The sequence below is a fragment of the Nerophis ophidion genome, linkage group LG08 (genome assembly GCF_033978795.1).
Source record: "Nerophis ophidion isolate RoL-2023_Sa linkage group LG08, RoL_Noph_v1.0, whole genome shotgun sequence".
NCBI lineage: Eukaryota > Metazoa > Chordata > Actinopteri > Syngnathiformes > Syngnathidae > Nerophis > Nerophis ophidion.
The window spans coordinates 46504013-46517840 of NC_084618.1; the positions used below are offsets into that span (position 1 = coordinate 46504013).

Below are 13828 nucleotides of genomic sequence, written 5' to 3' on the forward strand. Positions count from 1 at the left end.
CGTAAAAACAATTTTGGTCTCAGTACAGAACCTTGGGGTACTCCATATGTTATAATCTTTTTATCTGACTGTACATTGTTCATATGCACATACTGCTCTCTGCCACCAAGATAACTTTTCAACCAATCATGAGCAAGACCTCTGATACCATACCTCTGCATTTTCTTAAAAGTAATGTGTGATCGATGGTGTCAAAGGCCTTGCTCAGGTCAATAAAAACACCAACGGCAAACTCCCTCTAATCAATTGCAGTGGTTACCTCCTCAACTAGTTCCATCACTGCCATGGAAGTGGACCTATTAGATCGGAAACCGTATTGGTGTTCACTTAGCAAGTGATGCTTATCAATAAAACTGTCTAATCTTGAAACAAATAATTTTTCAAGGACTTGAAAATTGTGAGAGTAAAGAAATAGGCCTATAGTTAGTTGGTGAACTGATGCTTATCTCCACTTTTGAAGATGGGAATGACTTTTGCCGTTTTGATTTTCTTTGGGAAGTCACCTTTTACAAAAGAAATATTGCAAATATAAGTGAAGGGAACAGTTATAAAAATCAACAATTTCTTTGATCAGAGAAAAGTCCAAGTCACAGCTCTAAAATCCACCATGGGCCATAGCAAAAAATGCGGCGGAAAACCATGCACCTTTTCCAGCCACATATTGTCCTTTACCTAATCGAATTTGTATTTCTGAAGCTGTTTTGTCTTTTTTTCCACGGAGAAGAATGCCTACTGAGGTTGTCACTCGTTTGCATAGCATCGGTCTCGGCGTCATCCCTGTTAGACATGCTTTTGTGTTCTCGTCTGTCCGGTATTTTCGTCACACACGCCAGTGCATCAACCAATGAGATGAGCCACATTGTGTGTTGAAATGGTCACTTGTAAGGGTGCAGTCTGCTCATTGGTCATGGGGCAGTTAAGGGCTGCAGCTTTACCGTAAAATGCAATATAAAGCAACCTGTCATGCAATAATTCCATTGACATTTCAAAGACTTATGATTTACACGGTGATATGGGACAAAGTCTGTCCATTTACATATTGATAAGGCACATGTACTTATATTACAAACTACGAGAAAATTCTTTTTTTTTTAAGCAACCCAAGCTATCTTAGTAGCTTAGACAGCAGCGTGTTAATAGAAGTTTTAATTGGGGTAATATGCTTGTAATGGGGAAAGACGTTAATGTGTCTTGTATTTGTACTACTTTCGCAACAACTCACATTACTTTCTTCTCATTCATTGTGGTAGAGTCACAGTGCATTAAACAGCTGAGTGTTAATTGACTTGAACTTTCAATTGTTCCACTGCAGCCAAACTAAACACCCATTGGATAAATGCTCAGTTCTGTCCTGCCCACGGACACGAGCGTCTCTTAAAGTGAATGAGAAGTGGAATCGGCCTCGGTTGGCCTGAATGCCGAGATTCTGTATGATGATTGGATGATCTGTCTGAGGCTGAATCTCAAAATAAGAAAATTAGCGATTTTGAAATATAAACCAATGACAGAACATTTTTCAAGTTTCATTCAGTTGTTCCATGTTCACATGGAGAACTTTAGAGTCTTGTAAGGTATGCTTTCTTTGTAAAATCTAGCATCTTAATATCTTTAATCTATCATTAGAGATTGGATTTGTGTTTCGAAAGAAGCTGAAAATGGGCTTTACCTATGTGAAAGACCAGTGGCCGCCACTGGTATACAGCCTGTCCTACATTGTACAATAAGCAGCAACAAAAAATAGAACATTAAATATAGAGCAAAACGATGCAATATAAACAATACATGTTAATATTAATTACTAATAACACACATTTGATTTTAAATGTATTTTTGGCCTTTTTGGTACCTAGCCACGCCCCCACCTCCACAAGTATATTGACAATCTGGGGGAAACCCTGTATCTGACTTACCAGTTTTGCTGGTTTACCTTTAGTTGATTTGCATAGTGTCCCAGCTTGATCTTGAGAAGAAAACCATCCTCCCCTCCCTGAAGCTGTGCTTTCCTCAGGAGCTCCGCCACCAGGTTATCCAGAAGGCGCTTGGCTTTGGTTTCCTCTGCTGGGTTATCCAACTCTACTGAATTCCTGGAGGCGCATTTGTTGTGATAATCATTTCACCGGACAAAACGTCTTCCACAAATATGCAATTCTCTTTGACATAATTATTAGTAAACAACTGATACAAAAAGTTTACACTGGAACCAGTGAGTCTTTGGAGTTAGATTTACATGTACGCCCCATCTAATTAGTTTTATTTGCAATATGGCCCGCTTCCGCACAAGTGCAGCTGGGATAGGCTCCAGCTCCCCTGTCCAAGAGGGACAAAAACAAATATGTCACACACTTACAGGAAATACATGGTGTTTCACAAAACCAGGAAAAGGCATTAAGCCTGGAAAAATTGGTTATCCTGGATTAATTTAGAGTCAAGTCGGTTGCAAAAAAGAATGTCAAGAATGTGCCAAACAAGCAACTATAGCGATTTATTCTCTAAAGGCTCACAATCCAGGACACATTTAATCTTTTAGTAACTTTGCCATTCTGTCAGCATAGGACCGAACAATTGTTGAAAATAATCAAGGGATCAATGCTGTATGCCTGCTTACTTCACTTTGTGATCTTATGTGTGAAATCGTCAGTGGCATCGAGAGCGAGCAACCACAGCTTTTTATGATTGTATTCACTGCCACTTCAATTGCAACCTCAACTCATTGACACAATGTTTATTTCTTCTTTTCACAATTTGATTGACCAAAAACACGTGGTAGACGGTAGTTTTTGCTTTTGTTTAGGTAGTGTGCAGTATGCACTGTTGACTTTGGTTTGCTTAGACATCCATCCATCCATTTTCTACTGCTTGTCCCTTTTGGGGTCGCGGGGGTGCTGGAAACTATCTTAGCTGCATTCAGGCGGAAGGCGGCGTACACCCTGGACAAGTCGCTATCTCATCACAGGGCCAACACATATAGACAAACAACATTCACACTCACATTCACACACTAGGGCCAATTTAGTGTTGCCAATCCAAATTATATGTAATAAAAGAAAATAATGAATTAGTTTAAATATTGTGTTATCATTAAACTGTCCCGCACTCTAAATAAATTACTTGAAAGATTTACAGTTTCAGATGTGATCGGTATTGGTATTCGCCAATCTCACTCATGGATGATCGGAATTAGCAGCATTAAACAATGATTGGAAAATTATACCTAATTCCAATTATTATAATATAGAATACAAGCTGTGCTTAGGGCCCCACAATTCAATACAAGTTGGCTCAGGTAAAATGTCAAGGAACTTTATATTAAATTTAAAAACAAAAATATCTGAGTCCTTCCCTTCATTGTCACTATCCATCTTCTTCCGCTTATCTGAAGGTCGGTTCGCGGAGGCAACAGCCTAAGCAGGGAAACCCAGACTTCCCTCTCCCCAGCCACTTCGTCTAGCTCTTCCCGGGGGATCCCGAGGCGTTCCCAGGCCAGCCGGGAGACATAGTCTTCCCAACGTGTCCTGGGTCTTCCCCGTGGCCTCCTACCGGTTGGACGTGCCCTAAACACCTCCCTAGGGAGGCGTTCGGGTGGCATCCTGACCAGATGCCCGAACCACCTCATCTGGTTCCTCTTGATGTGAAGGAGCAGCGGCTTTACTTTGAGTTCCTCCCGGATGGCAGAGCTTCTCACCCTATCTCTAAGGGAAAGCCCCGCAACACGGCGGAGGAAACTCATTTCGGACCGCTTGTACCCGTGAGCTTATCCTTTCGGTCATGACCCAAAGCTCATGACCATAGGTGAGGGTGGGAACGTAAATCGACCAGTAAATTGAGAGCTTAGCCTTCCGGCTCAGGTCCTTCTCCACCACAACGGATCGGTACAACGTCTGCATTACTGAAGACGCAGCACCGATCCGCCTGTCGATCTCACGATCCACTCTTCCCTCACTCGTGAACAAGACTCCCAGGTACTTGAACTCCTCCACTTGGGGCAGGGTCTCCTCCCCAACAAGTAGATGGCATTCCACCCTTTTCCGGGCGAGAACCGTGGACTTGGACTTGGAGGTGCTGATTCTCATTCCGGTCGCTTCACACTCGGCTGCGAACCGATCCAGTGAGAGCTGAAGATCCCGGTCAGATGAAGCCATCAGGACCACATCATCTGAAAAAAGCAGAGACCTAATCTTGCGGTCACCAAACCAGAACCCCTTAACGCCTTGACTGCACTTAGAAATACTGTCCATAAAAGTTATGAACAGAATCGGTGACAAAGGACAGCCTTGGCTGAGTCCAACCCTCACTAGAAATGTGTTCGACTTACTGCCGGCAACGCGGACCAAGCTCTGGCACTATTCGTACAGGGAGCGGACCGCCACAATAAGACAGTCCGGTACCCCATACTCTCTGAGCACTCCCCACAGGACTTCCCGAGGGACACGGTCGAATGCCTTCTCCAAGTCCACAAAGCACATGTAGACTGGTTGGGCAAACTCCCATGCACCCTCAAGAGTGCCGAGACTATAGAGCTACTCCACAGTTCCACGACCAGGACGAAAACCACACTGTTCCTCCTGAATCCTAGGTTCGACTATCCGGCGTAGCCTCCTCTCCAGTACACCTGAATAGACCTTACCGGGAAGGCTGAGGAGTGTGATCCCACGATAGTTGAAACACACCCTCCGGCCCCCCTTCTTAAAGAGAGGAACCACCACCCCGGTCTGCCAATCCAGAGGTACCGCCCCCGATGTCCACGCGATGCTGCAGAGTCTTGTCAACCAAGACAGCCCCACAGCATCCAGAGCCTTAAGGAACTCCGGGCGGATCTCATTCACCCCTGGGGCCTTGCCACCGCGGAGCTTTTTAACTACCTCAGCGACCTCAGCCCCAGAAATAGGAGAGTCCACCACAGATTCCCCAGGTACTGCTTCCTCATAGGAAGATGTGTTAGTGGGATTGAGGAGGTCTTCGAAGTATTCCTTCCACCTATCCACAACATCCGCAGTCGAGGTCAGCAGAACACCATCCGCACCATACACGGTGTTGATAGTGCACTGCTTCCTCTTCCTGAGGCGGCGGACAGTGGTCCAGAATCGCTTCGAAGCCGTCCGGAAGTCGTTTTCCATGGCTTCCCCGAACTCCTCCCATGTCCGAGTTTTTGCCTCCGCGACCGCTGAAGCTGCACACCGCTTGGCCTGTCGGTACCTGTCCACTGCCTCCGGAGTCCTTTGAGCCAAAAGGACCCGATAGGACTCCTTCTTCACTTCTTCAGCTTGACGGCATCCCTCACCGCTGGTGTCCACCAAGGGGTTTTAGGATTGCCGCCCCGACAGGCACCAACTACCTTGCGGCCACAGCTCCGATCAGCCGCCTCGACAATAGAGGTACGGAACATGGTCCACTCGGACTCAATGTCCAGCACCTCCCTCGCGACATGTTCAAAGTTCTTCCGGAGGTGGGAATTGAAACTTTCTCTGACAGGAGACTCTGCCAGACGTTCCCAGCAGACCCTCACAATGCTTTTGGGCCTGCCAGGTCTGTCCGGCATCCTCCCCCACCATCGCAGCCAACTCACCACCAGGTGGTGATCGGTAGAAAGCTCCGCCCCACTCTTCACCCGGGTGTCCAAAACATAAGGCCGCAAATCCGATGACACAACTACAAAGTCAATCATGAAACTGCGGCCTAGGGTGTCCTGGGGCCAAGTGCACATATGGACACCCTTATGTTTGAAGATGGTGTTTGTTATGGACAAACTGTGACGAGCACAAAAATCCAATAACAAAACACCACTCGGGTTCAGATCCGGGCGGCCATTCTTCCCAATGACGCCTTTCCAGGTTTCACTGTCGCTGCCAACATGAGCGTTGAAGCCCCCCAGTAGGACAAGGGAATCATCCGGGGGAGCACTTTCCAGAACTCCCTCGAGTGTACCCAAAAAGGGTGGGTACTCTGAACTGCTGTTTGGTGCATAAGCACAAACAACAGTCAGGCCCCCTCCCCCCACCCGAGGGCGGGGGAGGCTACCCTTTCGTCCACCGGGTTGAACTCCAACGTGCAGGCTTTGAGCCGGGGGGAAACAAGAATTGCCACCCCAGCCCGTCGCCTCTCACTGCCGGCAACGCCAGAGTGGAAGAGGGTCCAGTCCCTCTCGAGAGAAGTGGTTCCAGAGCCCTTGCTGTGCGTCGAAGTGAGTCCGGCTGTATCCAGCCGGAACTTCTCCACTTCGCGCACTAGCTCAGGCTCTTTCCCCCCAGTGAGGTGATGTTCCACCTCCCAAGAGCTAGCTTCTGTAGCCGAGGATCGGACCGCCAAGTGCCCTGCCTTCGGCTGCCGCCCAGCTCACATTGCACCCGACCTCTATGGCCCCTGCTATGGGTGGTGAGCCCATTGGAGGGGTGACCCACGTTGCCTCTTCGGGCTGTGCCCGGCCGGGCCCCATGGGAACAGAACCGGCCACCAGGCGCTCGCCATCGTGCCCAACCTCCGGGCCTGGCTCCAAAGGGGGGCCCCGGTGACCCGCGTCCGGGCGAGGGAAATCTGGGTCCATGCTTTGTCTTCTTTATAAAGATCTTCGAGCTGCTCTTTGTCTGATCCCTCACCTAGAACCTGTTTGCCTTGAAAGACCCTACCAGGGGCCATAAAGCCCCCGGACAACATAGCTCCTAGGATCATTGGGACACGCAAACACCTCTACCACGATAAGGTTGTAATGACACAATTCCCAATTATATATTTACAGTAGTAGTTAATTTCTTTGTCAGTAAAGGAAACGTCTCAGATTTGATTATTGGTCAGTGTTTGTGGGAGGAAGGGGTCACAATTTGATTATTTGTGTTAACTATATTTTTCACAAAAAAAATCAACCATTGAATAATTTCTTAAATATACCCTATTTAACATGAGTAAATTACACTTGGACCACATAAAAGCATAGTGACTTCTACATTAAGCCCGTCAGCTACAGTCTGCTATTATTTTTCTTTCTTTTTTGAACAGTGTTTGTGTTGCTTTTTTATTGTTCCTTTTACTTTTTTTAATTGGTAAAGAAGCAACTGTAAAAAGATACATATCCTTGTTCTATTTCTCCATCAGCTATCAATTTTGTGGTCTTATTTAAGTGATCCAGGCTCTGCAAATGTATAACCAAATTATTTCAAGAGAGCCCTAACAAGGTTTAGTCAAGCCACAATTTCTCATTTATCCTGCGTGTCTTCATTCTACTTTTGTCTTTTGTGCTATTTCCCTCAGATTTACAAAAGATGTGCATGTATAAAAAAAAAAAAAAAAGATCTATTAAGTTTGTGCACCAAGATTCGCGTCTCTTAACTCTTGAGTCATGGACATTTTCTGCTTTTTTTCCCATATTTGACAAATCACTTAAATTTAAAAAGGTAGGAGGGCTGGAATATATATATATATATATATATATACATATATATATATACATATATCCTTGTTGAGGGTGTACCCCGCCTTCCGCCCGATTGTAGCTGAGATGGGCACCAGCGCCCCCCGCGACCCTGAAAGGGAATAAGCGGTAGAAAATGGATGGGTGGATAGAGATAGAGATAAATATATATATATATATATATATATATATGCATATATACACACACACACAGTATATATACACATATACATAACATATAGAAGGGATGTCCCGATCCAGGTTTTTGCACTTCCGATCCGATACCGATATTGTTTTTGTACTTCCGATCCGATACCGATACTGGCCTATCCGAGCATGTATTAAAGTTATTTAGCCTACTTAGTTGTCAGATTCATGCTGGAAAGGATTTTTGTACTCTTGATAACAACTAGCCAGCTGAATTAAGTGAGTTTGAATAATACACAATAGTTGGTATTCAAGGATAAACACAAAATTTCATAAATTATACATGACAAACAGAGATGGCATCGTTAAACAGTAAAAAAGTGAAAAGTATAAAGTTCAAATAATGCTGTAAATGTTATGAAAAAGAGCAAAACACACAAACTGAGTGGGATAAAATGTCTATAACTCAGCATCAATACTTGCTCTTGAACAAGTGTAAACTTAAAAAAATATATATATATATATATATATATCTACACACTCCCTTCAATTGTTTGCCCCAGTCAGGGGGTGGGGGGCTAACAATTGAAGTCCAAGCATAATGGGGAGATTTTTCCTAACAAAGACAAGCACTTCAAGATGCTCAGGTGTCAGCCAGCGCCTGTGTTCATCTATGATGAGCGCTAAAAAGCCTCTCACTCTAAAGATTCATTGAAATGTCTTACAACTTTACCACCACGCTTGACTTTATTGTGGCATGTTTTACACTCCACCTCTTCATCTTTTTCGTTTTGTGGGGTAAAATAATCCCACACAGCTGACATTTTTACCATAACTTTTAATTTACACGGCCGTCTGAACGGTTGAAACACAGACTTGTGGATGTTTTGAAGGTGTGCTGGAAAATGCGGAACGCAGTGTATGGAGCAGCAGAAGAGTGTAATGTATTATTTAAATCGGTGCGTTGGAAAACACAGACCGGAGTTTTTTGGCAAATATCGGCAGCCGATCCGATCCAAATATCGGATCGGGACAACCCTAATATATACATACATACATACATACATACATAATATATATATATATATATATATATATATATATATATATATATATATATATATATATATATACACACACACATATATATATATATCCATACATACATATATATATATACTGTATATACATACATAAATATATATATATATACACATACACACATATATATGTATATATATACACACACACACTTACATATATATATATATATATACACACAAACACATATATATGTATATATATATACACACACACACACACACACACATATATATATATATATATATATATATATATATATATACACACACATATATATGTATATATATATACACATATACACACATATATATATATATATATATATATATGTATATATATACACACACACACATATATATATATGTGTATATATATATATATATATATATATATATATACACACATACACACACACACACATATATATATATATATATATATATATATATATATATATATATATATACACACACACACACACACACACACACACACACACATATATGTATATATACATATATACACACACATATGTATGTATATATATACATATATACACACATACATATATGTATATATATATACACATACATACACACACATATATATATATTTATATGTGTGTGTATGTATATATATATATATATATATATATATATATATACATACACACACACACACACACACACACACATACAAACTCTGTTTCAATATGAGTTGAGAAATTGTGTTAGATGTAAATATAAACGAAATACAATGATTTGTAAATCCTTTTCAACCCACATTCAGTTGAATATGCTACAAAGACAACATATTTGATGTTCAAACTGAAAAACTTTTTTTTTTGTGCAAATAATCATTAACTTTAGAATTTGATGTAAGCAACACGTGACAAAGAAGTTGGGAAAGGTGGCAATAAATACAAACACTTGTTAGGAACATCCCACAGGTGTGCAGGCTAATTGGGAACAGGTGTGTGCCATGATTGGGTATAAAAACAGCTTCCCAAAAAATGCTCTGTTTTTCACAAGAAAGGATGGGTCGAGGAGCACCCCTTTGTTCACAACTAAATGAGCAAATAGCCAAACAGTTTAAGAACAACATTTCTCAAAGTGCAATTGCAAGAAATTTAGGGATTTCATCATCTACGGTCCATAATATTATCAAAAGGTTCAGAGAATATGGAGAAATCACTCCATGTAAGCGGCATGGCCGGAAACCAACATTAAATGACCGTGACCTTCGATCCCTCAGACAGCACTGTATCAAAAACCGACATCAATCTCAAAAGATAATCACCACATGGGCTCAGGAACACTTCAGAAAACCACTGTCACTAAATACAGTTAGTCGCTACATCTGTAAGTGCAAGTTAAAGCTCTGATATGCAAAGCGAAAGCCATTTATCAACAACGTCCAGAAACACTGCCGGCTTCTCTGGGCCCAAGATCATCCAAGATGGACTGATGCAAAGTGGAAAAGTGTTCTGTGGTCTGATGAGTCCACATTTTCAATTGGGGAAGCGAACCATCCAGACTTTTATCGACGGAAAGTTCAAAAGCCACCATCTGTGACGATATGGGGGTGCATTAGTGCCCAAGGCATGGGTAACTTACACATCTGTGAAGGCACCATTAATCCTGAAAGGTACATACAGGTTTTGGAACAACATATTCTGCCATCTAAGCGCCGTTTTTTTCAAGGACGCCCCTGCTCTTTCCAGCAAGACAATGCCAAGCCACATTCAGCACGTGTTACAACAGCGTGGCTTCAAAAAAAAAAAAAAAAAGAGTGTGGGTACTTTCCTGGCCCGCCTGCAGTCCAGACCTGTCTCCCATCGAAAATGTGTGGCGCATTATGAAGCGTAAAATACGACAGCGGAGAACCCGGACTGTTGAACGACTGAAGCTCTACATAAAACAAGAATGGGAAAGAATTCTACTTTCAAAGCTTAAACAATTAGTTTCCTCAGTTCCCAAACATTTATTGAGTGTTGTTAAAAGAAAAGGTGATTCAACACAGTGGTGAACATGCCCTTTCCCAATTACTTTGGCACATGTTGCAGCCATGGAATTCTAAGTTAATTATTATTTGCAAAAAAAAAATGAAGTTTATGAGTTTGAACATCAAATATCTTGTCTTTGTAGTGCATTCAATTGAATATGAGTTGAAAAGGATTCGCAAATCATTGTATTCCATTTATATTTACATTTAACACAATTTCCCAACTCATAACGGGGTTTGTATATGTATGTATATTTTACATATATATTACATTGTTATTATGGTAAATTTTTGGTTAAATTTTTTACCTTTTGTTTTTGCCCTCTTTTTGTGCCCTTGTCTGCATTATCCTTTCTATCCTTTGTAACTGGGCTACTGTTTGAAACAACATCCCGTGTGGACCATTAAAGTTTGTCTAAGTCGAAACAAAACACCACATTATATGTCTCCTAATAGGTGCAATTTTGTGGTTCTTGTACACACACCATAATAATATCCGTATGTTGAAGGACAGTACGTCAGACTATGATAGCAGTAATGTGCCAACAATCCATCAAGCTGTGGGATTCCTAGTTTACCAAAGTTGTACTAAAACATTTTGACAGATTTATGAGCACTCAATGGAACATCAAAGTTTTGGGCTTGGTGGCTAACCTGTACTTGCTAACATCATTTATTGAACAGGGGGTGTCAACCTTCTTTCCACATGTTTGTCTTATGTGTGACTATTATTATAATTTTGTCATATACCAAATAAAACTGTTTTTGTAAGCACAACCAGAATTAATCCATACATTTGGCACCCCCTGGTTATAAGGCGCACTGTCAATTTTTGAGAAAATTGAAGGGTTTTAAGTGCGTCTTATAGTACAAAAATTATGGTAATTTTTTTAGTTGTGTATATTCGAGGGTCTTCCAACCCCTCCTTAACAGAGACAGAACTAATGTATTGCTTTCGGTTGATATTTTATTCAAGTGCAAAATTTGACTATTAAATATTATTTTCATTTTTGTTGTTGTTTTATTTAACTTAGATATTTAAAAAAATATATTACAATGACAATGTTTTAAATATAAAATAAATACAAGTTTATTGCATTTGAAAGAGAATTATTTCACTATTATTATGTATTATCGTTAAGTCAATGGTTAATTTCGTCTCAAAATAATGTTGACCATAGAATCGTTTATAGTGACCAACAATCATTTGATGGTCACTATATTGCCCAGCAAAATTGTTAATTGCCCAGGCCAATTTGTTCTTTAAAATGTCCATCCATGCATCCATTTTCTACCGCTTGTCCCTGTCGGGGTCACGGGGAGTACTGAAGCCTATCTCAGCTTAATTCGAGGTTCACCATGGACAAGTCGCTACCTCTTCACAGGGCCAACAGATAAACAGACAAATGTGTCTTATGTTAAAATATTTGGGGTTCTGGAACATCCATCCATCCATCCATCCATTTTCTACCGCTTATTCCCTTTTGGGGTCGCGGGGGGCGCTGGCGCCTATCTCAGCTACAATCGGGCGGAAGGCGGGGTACACCCTGGACAAGTCGCCACCTCATCGCAGGGCCAACACAGATAGACAGACAACATTCACACTCACATTCACACACTAGGGCCAATTTAGTGTTGCCAATCAACCTATCCCCAGGTGCATGTCTTTGTAAGTGGGAGGATTGATTGAATTTGTATTATTTCCTAGGGGAAATACAGTCCGTCTGACCTTTTGAAACAGATTACTTCTATAAATACTGCAGGTAAAATTTGGACATGACCCAGTCTAGTTTAATGAAGGAATTACAATGAGATTGGTCTTCCTACCAAAGTTGCCCCTCTATCCACTGGGCCAAGTAGTGCCGCACTTCGATGGGAAAATGCTGGCCATACAGCGCCTGCATCTGGTGTAAGGCTTCTCCCTGCAGCTGTTGAGCCTGCATCCACATGGCCATGGTGCTCCTGTGGAAGCAGAAACATGAAGGATGAGACAGGAAAAGAATGAGAGAGAGAGAGAGAGAGAGAGAGAGAGAGAGAGAGAGAGAGAGAGAGAGAGAGAGAGAGAGAGAGAGAGAGAGAGAGAGAGAGGCAGAGGAGGGAAAGCAAGAGAACAAGTTACTGTTTTGATCATTTATACTGACATGATATTACATTATAGCTTCGAACTCATCATTAACTTGTGCAATTCATATAAAGTTAAAGTTAAAGTACCAATTGATTGTCCAACGCATACTAGATGTGGCGAAATTATTCTCTGCATTTGACCCATCACCGTTTATATATTTGTGTTCTGATTTTCTATGACTTTGACTATCCTTGCCTTATTTTAATGCCTTGCACGCATTAAAGTAATCCCCGCAATTCCCCCCAAAGTGAATCAACTCACTGGAAAATAAAGACAATATAACATACATCCATAAACGTGGAGGCATATGCAAAAGTGCAATATATATATCCGTACAGTAATCTATTTATTTATTTCTACACCTTCATTATTTTCTGTACGCCACAGTTCAAATTTGAATGACAGTAAAAAGGAAGTCTAAGTCTAAGTCTTAACGTTGTTGTAAGCTTTACACCAATCTCGCGCACTTTGCAAATTATACGTCATTTCCATTGTGCGCAAGCAATTTGCATATCGCAAGACGAGATTTAAGACGAGATTTTGTGGTTGGTTTAGTCAGTAACCCTACATTATTATATTTTATAAACAGTAAACCAAGTTGTGGTAGTAGTTTAGTCAGTAGTTTAGTCGTGGATTTACACTGTATAGTGGTTAGGGCAGTGGTTCTTAACCTTGTTGGAGGTACTGAACCCCACCTGTTTCATATGTGCATTTCCCGAACCCTTCTTTAGTGAAAAATATATATATATTTTTTTTTTCAAATTCAAGAAAAAGTCATACGTTTTTTTACTGGAGCACAAAATTAACCGTGCATGACCATCACCTTGTTTAAAGAACAAAACCAACACAGTGCATGAACTCACAACGAATCACACACCTTATACACATTACTATGAATTGATTAACATGGACCCCGACTTAAACAAGTTGAAAAACCTATTTGGGTTTTTCCATTTAGTGGTCAATTGTACGGAATATGTACTGTACTGTGTAAACTGTACTGTTACATATAATGTATTTTCTTCCTTTGCAATCTGTGAGTAAAAGTT

The 13828-nt window shown here is 41.2% G+C and overlaps 1 protein-coding gene across 1 annotated transcript in view; it reads right to left on the reverse strand.

Annotated features, from left to right (window-relative positions):
• Positions 1–13828, reverse strand: part of LOC133557838 (signal transducer and activator of transcription 5B-like) — a 43737-nt gene that overhangs the window by 28860 nt on the left and 1049 nt on the right. The window contains exons 2-3 of the mRNA XM_061908679.1: positions 12482–12616; positions 1928–2084 (exon numbers count right to left, since the gene is read on the reverse strand). Of these exons, the coding sequence (XP_061764663.1) occupies positions 1928–2084; positions 12482–12609 (285 nt within the window). The 5' untranslated portion in view covers positions 12610–12616. The remainder of the gene's footprint in view (positions 1–1927; positions 2085–12481; positions 12617–13828) is intronic.